The 16,991-nt window shown below is 36.4% G+C and overlaps 1 protein-coding gene across 1 annotated transcript in view; it reads right to left on the bottom strand.

Annotated features, from left to right (window-relative positions):
* Window positions 1–16,991, bottom strand: part of ADAM10 (ADAM metallopeptidase domain 10) — a 47,609-nt gene that overhangs the window by 4,493 nt on the left and 26,125 nt on the right. The window contains exons 5-12 of the mRNA XM_014944505.1: window positions 11,522–11,625; window positions 9,952–10,101; window positions 8,694–8,786; window positions 7,890–8,073; window positions 5,659–5,822; window positions 3,789–3,972; window positions 2,704–2,854; window positions 687–870 (exon numbers count right to left, since the gene is read on the bottom strand). Of these exons, the coding sequence (XP_014799991.1) occupies window positions 687–870; window positions 2,704–2,854; window positions 3,789–3,972; window positions 5,659–5,822; window positions 7,890–8,073; window positions 8,694–8,786; window positions 9,952–10,101; window positions 11,522–11,625 (1,214 nt within the window). The remainder of the gene's footprint in view (window positions 1–686; window positions 871–2,703; window positions 2,855–3,788; window positions 3,973–5,658; window positions 5,823–7,889; window positions 8,074–8,693; window positions 8,787–9,951; window positions 10,102–11,521; window positions 11,626–16,991) is intronic.

Here is a 16,991-nt window from a genome sequence, read left to right as displayed (position 1 = left end):
GTCAGACAACCCTTTAAATTTGAATTTAAAAAGTTATCTGTGCATTTATAATCTTGTTTCAAAATAAAGATAGAGCAATTGTCTTTATATAGTTAAGATGACTCTAAATGGGCTGAAAAATTATTACAAGCAGTATCATTTGATTAAAAACTTTCACTACGGCAACACAAGTTAGAGCTCTAAGAGGATGACTTTCGCTTGTTTCTGCTTCCAAGTAAACATAGATCAATTTATAAGAAACTTCCCATCAATATTTCATAGCAACTGCCATTGACTCTATAACCAGGAAACTAATGGCAGTTCAGAGTAATTCTATACACTTGTACATCTATATTATATGCACATGGGTGGAGGAACTGTATATTTACAGTAAATAAAATTTAACATGTATTTTCAGCATATCTAATTTTTTAAGGCAACAGAATTACTTGACCAAGACTGAAGAAAAATTATTTTTACAAAAAACTTTAAATGGAACTTTCTCAAATAGTAAAGCTAGCTTGATATTTGTCACCTGCTTCTTCATATTTGATGTATCTTCCCAGTTATTTTGATTGAAACCATTAAATCAAACATTTTTATCAAAAAAGAGATTAATCTTACACCTCTTCTCCATTAAGTATTGATCATAATACAGTGCCTTGCAATAAATGTCTGCAGTTGCATGTGACTGTACCAAACCATACCCCATTTATGCAGACTTGTGTGTGCCTGTTGCAATCCGTGAAGTTGGGCTTGGGCTCGGAGGCTGGGCAGAGCGCGCTGACACCGTTGCACATCCCCTCTCGCGCACAGTCGGAGTCGTTCCGACACTTATCAGTCTTCATTTTGAAACCACACTGTGCAGTACAGCAGGGGCCTTGGCTGGGGCTAGAAACAAACAAGAAATCATGAACGGAAAGACAAAGCATGAACGATTCCAGAAGAACTATTCATCCTGAACCCTACTCAAATACTCAACATCTTTCTGATTTGTGCTAAGTAAAATGTGAATTGGAAAGAATTTTTTCCATCCCTTAAGGTAACAAGAGGTTACTGCACTGAAGACAGATTTCTTAGTCATTTTAGTAGCTAATTAAACTATTTACATTATATTAGAAAAACAGTACAAGCATATTTTAAATTAAAATATATAGAAAATAACAGCATTTCACAGTTTGCATATATAAAACGTTCAATTAGCAAGTTGGCAAAATTAATTCTGGAACAACTGAATAGTTTGATAGTATTGGTTTCAATGCAATAAATAAGTCAGGATAAATAAGTCACTCCTTTCTGTCACAGACACCGAAGCACCTGAGCCCCTTATGCCAGGTACAGCAGCCGATCTGGTAAAACAGCAGGAACAATCATTTCTCTGTCTGAAGCTGTGTTTGAGTGTGTATGCTGTTACAAGCAGCAGCAGAGGGAAGGTTACAAAACATAGATAAGTCCTTGATTAAAGCTAAGCCTCCTGAGTTCTCATAAAGGGGCATAAAGCCAGACTGCAGCCACCTGAACACAAGAGAGCAAAAAACGGAGGTGGTGGTGGCACCTGGTGCACCCAGAAGCGAACAGCTCCTCACCACAGGTGCAACATAAAACAAAGTCTCAGAAACCAATTATAAAACAAGACAATTAAGGCCTTTATTTTGGCAGAAATAATAAGAATTTGCAAGGGGGAAAAAAGGCAAACCAAAAGACATGCAAAATTATTGCAACTATGAATTCACAGATGGTCCTTATACCATAGCTACACTGTCAAAATGTTTTAAGAGTAGATTCTACTTCCACTCACAGGGTAACAAAGTTCTTTTTTAGGGCAGGAAAGTTTAATTAGAACAAAACTCTGTACGTTGTATTAAAAAGTTGAGCTGGTTAGACTTAAACATAACCAAAAATGAAGAGAAAATTACTATTAAGAGTCTAACCAGGTGTAAGATTTATTTCTGTCTCTACAAAGGAACAAAAGCCCATGCTTTTCATGTGAAAAAAATCCACTTTAGTTTTCAGATGAGGTTAAAATTTACCATGTGTCTTAATGACGGAACTAAAAGATAGAAGTTGACTTACTTCACTGTAAGTCTTGTGATCTATCAAAGTTCCTCTTATAAATCACTGTGTACACAACATTGCCAAGATATAAGGTGACTTGAAAACCTAGTTTAATTTATAAAAAAAGCATTTAAAAAAATAAAAATAAAATCAATTACATCCCTGAGTCATCTTCCAATCATTTAGGCAATGCTGCAGAAATGGCAGCAGGATAGGATCCAGTTTCATGATAACCTCCATTATACTTTGGGCAATTGATACTTTCCTGTACCTATTGTAACACCACCATCCTGGTCATGTTTTTTTCCTCAATCATACAGTTTTTGCAAGACTTATGCACAATGCATTTCTGATAAAAACAACAGAATTTCAACACGTTTGTCTGCAGAGTATTATGATATGTTAGCATTGATACAATCCAGTACCATTTTATTATTTTTTTTTCAAAGTTATGGAGCAGTCATCCAAGAGAAAGGAAATTACACTTAGCAGCAAGAATTGCATAGCGTAATTGTGCTTATGAACTTCTCACTCAGTGTATAAGGCATTTTAAACAAGATAAATACTTTAAGAATAATGCAGGTAAACAGATTCAGATTCTAAAATATTAATGACAGCTACCAATAAATCCCCAAAATTGAAGTATACTGTAACAGACATGCACAATACCTGCAGGATTTGCCTGGTCTTAACTTGCATTTTTTATCTTCCGGTTGGTTTGCATCATAACAGCATTCGTCTTTACACTGGTCACTGTAGCCACAATCACACTGTTCTCCTTGTTCAACCAGTCCATTACCACAGATAGGCTGACCAGACTCTAAAAAATGCCAGTATAGTTATGTACAAAGCAGTACAAAGCATTTGCAAACACACTTATAAACATTAACATCGACTTGCAGCAGCACCCAGCTAATCAGGACTGAAAATGCCTGGTCGAGATGGACTTGGGACTAGGGCTCAAGTCAACTTGCATGATTCACTTGCCACCCGCCTTAGTCATTCCTACAATACATAGAAATTTAAGCCTTGGAGTGAAAGGTTTCTGCTGATAACAGTGGGAGTTTCCTCTGTGAATAGGAGGTCCACAGTGGTAAGAGGAGTTATCTGCTAAGCCTCCAAGACAGCAGCATCTTTTCTTGCATTCCTCCTCATTTAACAGAGTCTGAGCACCTTAAAAGCAATAGCTGATGGTATTAGGCTGATGGTACTACTCCAAAACCCAAATCTACTCACTCCACAGACTCTCAACATTTGTGAGAACTCACACACACTCCAGAAAGACAACTCTTACAAAATCCCCGCCCCCTTTTTTTTTTGTTTTAATGTTTAAATATAATTTCCTGTATTTTGATTTGTGCTCCTTGCCTCTTGTCCTTTCATTGACCACGACTGAAAACAGTCTGGCCCTGTTTTGTTTTCTCCTTCCTACAAGAGTCTCCTCCTCTCCAGCCTAAAGTCTCAGCTCTTGCAGCCTCCTCTTGCGTTAGATGCTCCAATCCCTTAATAACCCTTGTGGCCCTTTGCTGGACTAACTCCAGCATGTCCATGTCTTTCCTGTACTGGGGAGCCCAGAACTTGACACAGTACTTCGGGTCTCAAGTTCCATTATTTACTTAGAGAATCTTTCGGTAGATTAAAAAAACTAAAATGAAATAAAAATGAGTGAGATAAAAAAATAATAAAATAAATTTCTCACGAAGGACAATAGTAATTGCTTCACCATTCTGCTTTCAGGATGACTAAATACATACCAACAAAACAATTATTTCTCTTCTTCTCAAGAACTTGGCTGATATTTCGGATGCTACAGATAGAGAACTTGTTGTTGTTAAGTTTGTCCCCAGATGTAGCTCTTGCATACATGATGTAATTGCCATTTTCTTTCTGTCCCAAGTTCTTGGACTCTCCTGGAGTGCACTCCATTCCAGAATCATGCTGTAAAACAAATATTTTAAAACTATTTCTATCCAGACGGCCTCTCTAATTTCTTGCTATGTTTTTATACATGTGCAAAAGCAACCCCTATTTGGTTATCTTAACATAGTGAGGATAAAAGGTTCATAAAAACAAAGCACCATCTTATACTTGAAATACAAAAAGTCATCTTATTCCTACATCTTATTCATGAAATACAAAAAGTATACAGAAGACAAAGATTTGGTTTGGGTTTTTTGTTTGTTTAGGTTGTTGTTCTGGTTGGTTTTTTCCCCGAGACAACAGTAGTAAGTATCTAATTTCTTAAGTTTTAGCTTATTTGCATTCTTAGTAACATATACCCCAAGTACGTGTCCTAGAGCAAATACTGACTTGGAAAAATTGCCATCTCCTAAGAAGAGTGGCTTTTTGATGACAAAAGGGCAATAAGTATTCTGTGGGATGAAAGCAGGAGGAATTAACCGAAACAGTAGTTCATGCTTTTTGCTTGTTTTGAGGGAGGTGCAAAGAGATCTTAAGGACAGAGCAGAAGCTTGTTTCTGTCAGCCAGTGGCGCGATCTACACAGTCTCCAGCGTGAGGGATGAAATGCATTGCAGGTTGGCACACTAGCAATTAGCAGACTAACAAACTAAATTGGTTAGTGTGAGAGAAGCTCTAATGCCATTGTGATGGTTGTATTTCCAGAAATACAACCTGTGTCTGCAAAAGAAGTAGGTGAATTTTAAAATTTTCAAAATAGTTGTGAGAACTTTCTCATTTATTATAGTTTGGTAGAACTAAACACAAACTTTCACATATTTCCCTGGAGCAAATGCAACTTAGAGTAAAATTAAAAGAACAATCTGCCAGGCTGATCCGAAAGATGTTTCTTTCACTTAGTGGGTCTGTTTTTTCAGTTTCATTGCTGTATTTTCAGTTATACTTGGAAGGCTTGCTCCCACTCAGAGCTGTGGTATTAGGGATTCTCTCAAGGCATGTGAAGACAGCATTCACATGCAAACATCTGTTTTGGAAGAACTCGTCATTCCTGACATATCTTTATTTCATTTTACTTCCAAGAGTAGAAAGCCAATATACTTAAGTTTAAAAATAAAAATCCCAAACTAGAAAACTTTGTTCTCACCTCCAGCAAAACCAAAAGCCTCATGCTTTCAGCTTGCTGCAAACAAACCATGTCCCTAAATGACTGGGAGACAGTTTTGCTCTAAAATACTGTTCTTGGTATCTTAATCCTCTCCACAATTTTCTTAGGTAAACTTGCAAGTATAAGTAATTGAACATAAAAAAGAGCCAGTTCTATCTTCACTTGTTGAATAAGCATCGTATCAATCAATTTTGAGTTCATTCTTCCTTCTTTCTTGGATAAACTAAAATACCTTAAAAAGATGTAACCCTAATCTTCAATAAAAAACAGGAAAGTTTTTAGGGAGTAATAATATAGTCCCTTCATAAGAGACTGAACTAGTAGAAGTAAACAATTCACAAAATCCACTGTTGCAGTAGTGCTGTTAAATACTCATAAAAGGGGCTTAGTTCAGCAACCTGTTTATTGTTTGTATACAATGTGCATGCACATATGGTCACGATCACATTTTCCCTGTTTATAAGAAGTAAAAACTCCCTTTGCAAATCACGCACTCCAAAATGGCTGAAAGTGAGTTAACAGATCAATAGTAATACTCACAGGTGATCCAAAGTTATGCCCAACCTCATGAGCAAAAGTAATGTGAGAAACCTTGGGAGGAACATGAGAGCCATAGTTCTGAACAGTGATGATTCCGGTGTTCAAAGACTTCTTCTTACCATCAGAATACAGTTTGCTCTTTTCACATATTCCACCAGAGCTCCCTGTGTTTAGAGAAAATACAACAGTTAGTCATTTAAGAGAAGAGCTACTGTGTTACTTTTCTAGTGACATTTAGAACAAGAAACAGCTTGCCTCCTCAGTGGATGCTTACAGACTAAGAGTTCTTCTGTGTAATTAATATTAACCCAACTTTGAAAGTAGATTACATTTATCCACACTAATGCTCTCGGTACTGAATGGATACATCCACACGAGAAGTTAGCTGGTTTAGAACAGCTATTAAGAGCTATTTTGGGCTTTCACTGCAGGGACAAGCCCTGATTCCACCCTACTTGGAGTACAAGACTAGCAGGTGTGATGTCAAGTACAGGTAACCCTACAGCCCATCTGGACTCCAAGTGAAAAAATCCACAGCAAAATCACAGGAGAACCTCTCTCATAGCAAGAGCATTTATACAAAATGCCTAAGATTAGCTATATGTCCTTGTCAGCAAAAGTGACTCATTTTCCCGCTGTACAAATTAAAGCTGAAATTGCTTTGATGTGTGGGTTAATCAGACCCATATTTAGAAGGTCAACAATCAAGTGCATCGTACTTACTGTTTGGAAAAGTATCAAAATTGTTATTTTAATTTCACTGAATTTTTCCATAACTTGAGTTTGTACTGAGTTCATACCAACGTTCTAAAATTCAGCTATTCTAGACAACACTAAAGAAGCTGAAATATCCTATTTAATTTCTGTCAGCATGTGCGCTGAAGATGAAAATGTCTCAAAGCAACTTAATTTTTCTCAATTAAATTTAGTTTTGGAAGCAGTGGTTATGGAATGCACATTCCAGTTCATCCTGTGCTTGCTCAGGCCATACACTAGACCAGTCATCACAGACCCAGCTGCTTATTTACAAAGCCCACCTGTGTCTTATTTTTTCTATGGTTCTGCCACAGTCACTAAAGTAAGTCCACACAGGTCCCTCTAATACTTACTATACTCATGGATCCACTGATCTGTTACCTCTCTGAATACTAATAGTTATTTGAACATTTTAATCTCAATCAAAGTCTGAGACTCTCATTCCACAACAGTTTTCCACACATCTCCAGTACTCTACAACCAACATGTGCCTTAGAGGAAAGTAAAGCAGTAAACAGAGGTTATAATCTATAGCTACATCTCATTACTTGAATTCCATTAAAGCTCTTGATAATGCTCTCATAAAACTATCCAGTCTCTTGCAAAGTCTCATATAATCTGTTGTTCCTGGGTCTAATTCCTTATTATGGAGAAATCACTCTAGGGAAGAAAAAAGGGAAGATTGCTCCTTCTGAATTTCTGATTTGGATTTCTATGAAAGTTTCAACTTATGGGATTTGTGCTGAGTTATAATTAAAGAATTTGTATTTACTCAAACTTAAAGACTAATAACTTTAAAATACATAATTTCATAAAACTAATACATGTATAAAACTAATACATCCAGGACACACATCTCGAGATGCTGCACACACGAAGACCATTGTTTGATTTTTCACATCAAGAGACATACTTCAGATCCAAAATACACAATTAGATTGAAACTAATGAGAAGAAGTTTAAGAAGAGTCATACAGTATTTATCTTGGTATCTCCCAGAACACATTCTCACTGATTATACTTTACTTAAAAAAAAATTTGCTTCCAATACTATCTAGAAAACCTAAGGATTCTGCAGCGTAGTTCCACTACAAAATTCAAACTGCATAGCTGTAAGGAATGTCTATATATAGCAAAACCACTTGCTTCATCTGTCACTTTACTGGTCACCCATTCCTGTCATAAACTAAAAACCATGCAAGTAATACCACCTTTGTCTGGCAAAAGAAATACGGTGTTCTTTATTGTTCACATCTTGCTCATCAGAAAGACAGTAAGACTAACTGAAGTGACACATGATATGCTGTTTTTATTTTTTAAAAAATATACAATCAAACCATACCTAACATTACAAAAGTTGGTTATGAGATTTTTGATTATTTGCTACCAGTTTAAATTACATTGTTTCTACCTTTCTTCTTTGTACATACCTACAATACTTGACCTCATAGCACTGAAGGTTTGGATATAATTACCTGAAGGGGCTCCAACCCAAGCCAGACCAAGGACTCCATCATCAAAATCACGGTCTGTAAACACATAGGCCAAGCAATAATCGTCATGATTCTGTTCTGAATTCAGTTCCAGAAACTTTTCCACACCGATGTTAGGAAATCTGAAGGGATTGGATGAGTCCTTCTCATCTATGGTTGTGTTAATCTAAAAGTAAATTGAAACAAACTGTAAGACATGATTCATTTTCACTTGACTTGGAAATACCAGCTAAGAGGCTTACTGGTGTCAATACCTTGTTACGTTAAATAGTTAAAGATGTTGCTAAAGATTTATAGGCCTTGATAAATTACTACCCCAATATTTGGAAAAGCAAGTTCTCCAATAATTAAAGAATTGCATTTATTTAGTAAATCCCCCCCTTCTCATTTCTTTCTTTTCCCTTTCCTTCAGTACGCAAAGTATCTATATTTGTCCTCGTGAATCATCACTTTTAGAAGGAACTTTCAACCTGGATAGCAGTTATCTATTTTAATATTAAAGTTCTTGGAGACCAACACAGTCTGTTCGCCATACAGTCAACACTGCAGAAACAATCTGATTCCTGCAAAAATTGATTACAGCTTTATAACAGCAGCAGTGGGCTTTTGACAATAAACACTGAAACCAAACCAAATAAATCATTTAGGGCACTATTTACTACAGGGACACTTGTCTTACAAAATTACTAACAATAAATGGTTACAAGTGAACCGCAACAGGACTTTTGAAAAATACAGCCTCCAAGCTGTACCAGGGAAGCTAAAAGTATTTCCCATACAACTTACTCTTATTCGTTTCACCATGAAGCTGATGTTACGGATTCCTGAGAAATCTGTTGACTGGTAAATTGTGTCAATCGCTTTAACATGGCTGGATATCTGTCAAAAATGAAAAAATCTACAGTTCAAAGATCTTTGCACTACACTATAAGATAATCCTAAGTAGCAACAACTGCAAGGCCTATACTTTTACATATAAGATCCTGTGCCATATGAACTATAACAAGCCTTTTTAATCAAACGCTGATAGCAAATAATGGAAATAAATCACTATATAACCTACCATCTGCTTTGCCATCTTGCCAGATAATGGCAAAGCATTTTGCCATTTGCTTTTTTTTAAAAACACAATTCTATCAACTATTCAGATACCTATTTGTGACACTCATTTGATTCTTTGCTACAAGATAGCACTGTAGTTAAAATTGCATTCAAAGCACTGTGTTTCTTTTATTGAGAAAAAAATTTACTTGTTACAGCATTATTCTTTCATTGCTGGTAGACCAAAAATGTGAAGAAATTGATAATTTACCTTTTTCAAGAGCACATAGAAATTCTAACCTATTGAAAACTCAATTTTGAAGGTAACTTCAGAGCTTTGGAAAATGTTACTGGAATTGTGTATATACAGCATGATGAATAAACAGTAAAAGTCAGATTTGCAAGTGGCAGTGAAACTTCAGACTTCAAGAGAAGCATGTTAACATGCTAGTTCTATTTTCAGCAAGTGATCAGCAAAAAAAAAACCAACCCAAAACTTTTTCCAGTTAACCATATCTTGACAAATGAAAAGCATCTGCCTTTAGTTGTCACTTTTTTTAACCTTCCACTGTATCAGACAATAGAGGGACAGAGCTCAGTGTTCAAAGCTCCCAGTGCTTTGAACTCAGATTTGCAATGGAAGGTGATGCAAGTGCTAAGGCAGAGGCTGGGCAGGCTGTGAACACAGAACTCCTCAGGAACAGTTACTTCTCTGAGTAAGAGCTGAGAAGTCAGACTGCAAGCCTTGCTCAGAAGTGCTAACCAAGCCACAGCTGCCATTATGAACTAAAGAAAGCACAAGCGCCCACGGCTTTTGTCACCAATACACAGCATATTCTTAGTGAAATAAAAATGCTGTTACAGGGATCTTGGCATTACTGAAACAAATGAAGCAAGATATTGTAAAGTAAATAAGCAATAATATACACAGTTAAGTTACAGGAAATTTATCAGAAATATACAAGTAAAAACAGACTGTTAAAAACAAAAGGATTGGAAATACCTGTGCAATTACAGCTTCCCTTGTTCCATAATGCTTGTAGAACAGATGATCAGTCTGAATATACAGCTGACACGTATTTTTTTCAGCCTGAGTGGCACGCTTTTTTCTTAAAAGCTGTGGACCGTTGTTCTTAGGCTCTTCAAAAGGCTTCTACATACACATAGGAAATAAATACATTAATTTTGTAGATCTACATGCTGCACTAGACTGCCTATAAAAAACGGTGGATTTTTCTAAACATACTCCACTAATGCAAACAGATTTTCCTTCTTTTTCTTTAACCCACAAAGTTCGATGAATCTTGAATTAAACTAAGTACGTTGTAGCCAGTTTTCAAGTATGCCATCTATTTTTAATGATATCTCAGTCAACCCCTCCTGTGTATTTCATTTTGTATTACAAAAGGCAGTGTGAAATAGATTTTTTCATTTGTGTTATCTTTGGAATTTTTCTTCTCATAATCCTTTTCTAAAATGAACAAACAGTTCACAGAGTAGGAAAAACCAGTGCTGCGAGAGTTATGCACCCTCCCTAACACAGGTTATTTCACATTGCAATGCCCTTAGTCAGCTACCTGGGCAAACAGAAATACTGAAGCACTTGAGCACAGAACAAATGGTACATTAAACATGAAGGTAAAAGAACGCTCATTAGAGCAGTATCTGCTAATGCATTTACCTTATGACATTCACTGGTTGAAGGCCCACTCTGCCCATGAAGCTTTATAAGTAAATTTTTGGGAAAGCATGTTATTGTTACCAATGCTGCATTGTGTAATACTGCTGATAATTTCTGGAGTCACAATGTAAATAAACTTTAAGTTGTTGGTGCTATTTAACAAGTCATATTGTGTAGTTTTGTTGGCATATACTTAACTGACACCACAAAATGATGCCAAACTTGAAACACCTCAGAATACAGCTAACACTAACAGAACCTCAATAATTTGGAAAGTGTTAAAAAAAAAAAAAAGAGAAAATCCAATTTCATGACAAGTGGTGCAAACTAAAGGCAAAACAACTGCAGGACTCTAAAGAGGTAGGCAAGTCTCTTTCACTGACCACTTACCTCCTACTACAGGCAACCTGAAGCATGCTGTAATCCCTTCAATCTTTCAATACTGCCTGTTCATATCGCTTCATTTACCACTGAAAGCACTCAGGTATTGCAACTGTGTTCCATTAACATAACTTGAAAATCTAAAAGTATTACTTTTTAAGGACTAATATATTATTTAGAGATCAAGGGATCTTGAAACTCTTCCTTCACAACTGCAGTAAAGTATGTTCCTCATCTCAAGCTTGATTTACACATCCATCTAAAATCCCTATTGTGGAAAAATTTGAGATCATGTAGGATTCATTAAGACTATGAGTTAGTACATCTATGCTGTAGAAGAAATGAGAAAAAGATTTTTAACAATTACGTTAATAAGAAACCTCTAGTAATAATTTAAGTACCTCCCAAAGTTGAGGGATAACAACTGACCAACAGTTAGAGACAACATATGAGAAAGAGGAAGTTATTACACTAATTTCTAATCAGCATAATCCATTAGTGTGTGTTGTACCTCTGTTGTTGGTTCTTCTATACCAGTCATCTGGTACTTCTGCATTCTTTCAAATACTGAATGATCTGCACAGCCTCCTTGTGGTCCGTATTTATGTGGATATTCTAAAAAGAGGAAGGCCAGGCTGAGTTTTCAAATTCCAAGTACAAGTGCAAAGTATGGCTGTATCACTGCAACTTACTCAAGTTTGTGTCCAATATTGTCGTATGGTTTGAGGGAAGCAAGATTCAAGCTTTATGCAGCTGTCTTTATTTCATTAAACATTTCTACTATGATACATTTTTAGTTTTACAAACAGAACAAAACTGACAATTGCTTCTTAACATTGTTTTCTTACAGATAGCCAAAGAAATATGATGAGCAACATCTAGCTTAAGAATGAGAGGTATTACACATCTGTGCCAATTAGCCTGAACTCACAATGGAAAATTATTAGAGATCAAATATACTAAAAATTGCTTGGATAAGATAAAGTGGTTTTTATTCTATTGGTAAACTAAAACTAAGAAACCTTCCTAATATTCTTAAAGGATTCTATTACTTTATTCATCTTCCATGGAATTTTTCAAAATGTTTATATTATGCTGCTTAACTACTAATACATAAGAACTGAAATTCTAACAATCCTTGGTTTTAAACCCAACTCTACAATTCTAGAATTACAAAGTTTTAGTCTGGTTCCGTGGTGTCAAAGCCTGTTAGCAGTCAGAGCACAGTAGATGCACCCTGGTACGGCTTCATCTCAACGGTTGCCTTTAATTATCTTTGATTCTCATAGCCATTTCCTGCAGTCATGCTGTATGATACTGCTAAACTATTTCAATAAACAAGCACAACTTGCTTCTGATTTTCTGCCTATATCATTAAGCTCTAAGCTTCGTATTTCAATCATTAAAAGCTGGGGGGAAATTAAATAGCAAACAAGAATATAAAAAAATCATATCCTTGGCATACACAGCTAAAGCTAAGTTCTGAAAAAAATAGACCATTTAATATGACTTTTTGCACCAAAATACCCAAAGACTGGATTCAGTGGACCCATAGATAAACTTAAAAGGACTGATCAAAAAATAAAAGCAGTCTTCCAACCTTCATTCCTCTCAATCACACATATTTAAAGTATTAAATAGGTCATGTTTAACCCTTTTTAAAAACTAGTGAATGACAAATGAGGCTAAATATAAACATATTTAACATCACTTTTTCAAATTGGGTCCTTTTCCAGGTCCGAAGTATCTACGGCAATTGTAAACTTTGCTTTAGTGGGAAAGAACCAGAATTAATAAACGCGTTTCTTGGCAAAGAAAGTTTCAGCCTAAGAGTCATCGAAAGATTGTAGTTGCGTGTAAACAGTTATTCATTATCTCACTAGCTAATTAATTTTATCTACTGGAAAGGCATCTAAGTAGAGTATTGTATTTAAAACTTATTTGCAGTCTGAATTTTAGAAAAGCTGATCCAACATACAAAAAAAAAACCAACCCAAACTTTTTCTTTGGTCAACCTTACGCCCACTGTTTTGACTAGTGTTTGCCAATGAGATTATTACAAAACCTTGATATTGTGCGGGAGGTAATTTGCTTGGATTCTAATACGGCTTTTTCTTTAAATTAAAAAGGAAAAACCTTTTGAGAGGTAACTACAATGAATGTGCAGTACTTATGTTTCTGAAAAAAATCCTAGACTTCTGATGGAACTGGTATTTTCCTTTCACTATTTTACAGAAATGTTCATGAATTACTGTTATTAGAACCTTGTAAGTTTATTTAATGATCTCCCACGTGTTTCCCACATTTCAATTTCTAACACCGCACAAATACCTTTTTTGAATTGCTGTCTCATCACGTTCTTCCCAATATGGTCAGCACTAGCACAGGGCCAGAAGAATGGAGAGAATAACACAACAAAATGCTCTTGCTATAAGCACCTCACCACAGTTGATTAGCAATGCAGTGGCACACTGGCTTTGCCATAACCAGTATTAAACAAAAAGCCCGACTCACTCTGTACTTTCGGGGATTCTGCTTACTATCAGTAGATATAAGCAGACTTTACTCTGGATCTTGTTTCCCAAAGAGGTTAGGAAATCTCTTAATACATCTTTTTAATACTGACTGCCTGGAATTCAAACAAGTATTTCTCACTTCAAAAGTAATAATCTAGTAAGAAACACTTTAAAGGCACGACAGTTGAAATGATAAAGAATTGAAACAGTCTGCAACAGAGAAGACAAATCCCACCTGGAGAGGTCTGAATGTACCCTACTAAACACAGTAGGCAGGTGATACAGGACAGTTCACTTTGGAACCCAGTCCAGCTTACAGGGGAAGTTACCAACAAAGCTTTCTTCTGCTAAATGCTGTGCTACCCCCCAAACTGTGAGGGCACTGCTCTCTCTTCATCTTTTGAGGCTTCCTATTCCCACCATCCCCTGCAGCAGCTCCATTTCTAGAGCAAAGCAGGAACTACATGGGGCCAGATGACTCGCCTGGTTTTGACCCACATCAAAGTCTGGTCCATGCTCTTGTGATGCCTTTATGTGCTCTGAGAGGTACAGCCTCCTGCCAGCTGTTGGGGATCAAGAGCTTCTCAGCCCACCCCTACCCCTACCCTGAGAACTGAGCTTGAGAAAATGCATTTCATTAACCATGAAACGATTGCTTACAGTGAAAGCAGGGTTGAGGAAAAACTAGAGGCCTGCTTTCCATCAGATCTATAAAAGAAGAGGTTAATTACAGGATCAATTCTCTAACTAAAGAAAAACCTCAGGGAAAACAAATACTTTGTTTTTCTTTTCCCATATTGTCCAGTTTCCCATTTTCCATTTCCAATTCTTGTACATCCTGACAAAATGTTAAAAAATAGTAAACAATAATAATGTAATAAACCCAGACAAACAACAAAAAATCCTGGTTATTTCATACCTTCTGATAATGATATCTTATTCTAACTAGATGGCAGTTCATTATTAATGATATATGCAACTACAGTTGCTCAAAATAAGAATTATCCTTTTCAAAAAGGCCCTACCTACCACAAAGGTTCCTGATCACATGATTTTTTTCCTCCTACTTGTCACTAATTAGTATGATATGTTGAGCATTTAGCTTAACTGCATAACACATACTAGATTTAGGTATCCAGGACAATGACATGACATCAAACTTCCATTAAAAATTAAGAAAATTCAGTTCATCAACAGCCACAGAGATTTGTCCAATACTAGCAAAAGCAACAGTGTTAGAACAAAATTCAAGTTTAAGAAGATACAAAAAAAAATCCTTATTACAGATTTCATTCTAAGCAGTCTGTCACACTGTGCTCCCATGACAACCACCAAGTAGAACCTTCATTATTAAATCAACTACCACAGTATGAAAAAAAAGAAACCAAGTTCTCACTAATACATAGTTTGCAATGGTCGGTTCATTCAGCAGATAGGGCTTTGCAAAGTTACAAAATACTTTACTTTCTCTTCTCAGTCCTATAGTTCTTTCAAGACCACAAAGACACCTAAATGACCACATTTCTTTTCCTAAAGGTCTGAAGAGGACTTTCCTGTCTACTGTTGATCTGAGGAAACACTGATTTTTTTATTTAACATTATGAACTCAGGAATATATTTGAAGCATGATTTAAATAAACTAAATATAGCTCCAGTGAAATCCTAATCCCTAAAGTTCCCAAAATGAAAATAGCAATTTGTATCTTTCTAAAACTAAATTAGAAAACAGTTAAGATTAAGAGTGGTTTAGAAACTGAAATCATTCAACTTGTGTTTCAAGTCATGAATAGAGGGCTGCCTTCCACTGGTCACCACATCCACTGTAACAGACAAAAGCTGCCTTATAAAGTTGACAATATAATCCCCATTTACAAGAAAACTTTTGTTTAACTACTGAATAAGAACTCATTCAGATGCTAATCATATGTTGCATTGTGATTTCTGAGCACTAAAAAGCATATTGTTTCAAAAGGCTGAAACATGGGTTACCAAAAAATATCCCAAATTAAAGCAAAGACAGCTTCTCCCCCCAATCTCTCCTGACTTACAAACGTGAGCATTTTTGTTGCTTTTGTCCTGCGTAAAAATGTGGTGGTTTGCCTCTATTATACCAGAGTTAGCTTTAGAATAGAGCAGTAACAACAGATCTGCATGCTTGTTTTTATTTTTAAAGCTACTGTAAAGCTTAGCTTTTTAGTTGTTAGGGTTTTTTGGAGCTGCAGTTCAATGTAAAAATCGCTCTCGTGAAAGGCAAAAAAATTTCAGCCTCAAAAGCACGATTCAGAAAGTGACAGAAGCAGTTGTACACTTCAGATATTTCAGACCACAGAAGTGCTGGAGGCACCTAGGATACCGATGACAAGAGTGGAACGCCACAACCAGAATGCACACACATCAGAGTGCACTGACAGCAGCCAAGAGGAGCGGCCCATTTCAGAGTGCTGCTCGGACAGGGCTCCAGCACGGGCCCTTTCCAACCACGCTGAGCCGGCAGCAACATTCAGCACTTGCCGATCTGGAAGTTGCATTGTGCTGTTGCTTTAATGTGTCTCTCTGGAATAGATTTAGACAATCCCTTCTGATAATCTGATTTTGTTTCTAACGGATGGTATTGATGCACTAGATTCAAGAGGAAAAACAGTGTAAGCCAACGTGCCATCACCTGAATAATTAAAAAAAAATCATATCCTGCTCCAATTCACTTATAAGACATCAAAATGAACCAATTTCATCATTAGCTTTTTCCAGCTCTCAAGCAATCCGTTTACGCCTCCAGCAGAGATCACTTCTACAAAATAGTAATACTCATCTTCATAAAACCAAATTATCCACTTCTTTAAGGTACAGTTCTATTTCTGTCATTAGTTGGTAACGGTGAAGAGTATTTTTTAGTCACCCACTATTTACAGCACAAGGAACTGGGACATGAGACAATCTTGCTTGTCTTGTCCCTTGGAAACCGGGCAAATCACTTTACTGCCTTATGTCCCTTTCCTTCCCTCCTCCCTCTCTTTTTTATCACAGGGTAATAAAACCCTTTGTAAAGCAGACAGTGACTCCTATACAGAATGTGCTATGGAAGTGGTAGTCCAGTATTCCCATCATCAAGCAGTGATTTGAACTGCTCAGTGAGACCTATAAAACATACCAAAGAATGCAGAAGTATGTGCAAGTTATTCACAGAAATGTTGTTATGAAAGACATATCTTACAGTTTCATGCCATGCTTTTGTAATTTTTTTTATTACTTTTCCCCACTACTCTTCTGTTACAGCAGCAAATCCTGTAATGCTCCAAGAGCAGCTAGCAAGGCAAACTGCCTTCTCAGCTGTCACCTCCAATGCTCTGTCTGCTGAGCTGAGAATTAAACGCATGCTCCAACTTCTCTTTAAGAATCAAAAGCAGTATGTGGAACACTACCCTATAAAGTTACTTTATTCTAAGATATGGGTCTTGATGCACTAGG

This window comes from Calidris pugnax, unplaced genomic scaffold (genome assembly GCF_001431845.1).
Source record: "Calidris pugnax isolate Ruff unplaced genomic scaffold, ASM143184v1 scaffold70, whole genome shotgun sequence".
Classification (NCBI taxonomy): domain Eukaryota; kingdom Metazoa; phylum Chordata; class Aves; order Charadriiformes; family Scolopacidae; genus Calidris; species Calidris pugnax.
Note: the sequence above shows the minus strand (reverse complement) of the source record. Positions and strands in the feature narration are given on the sequence as shown.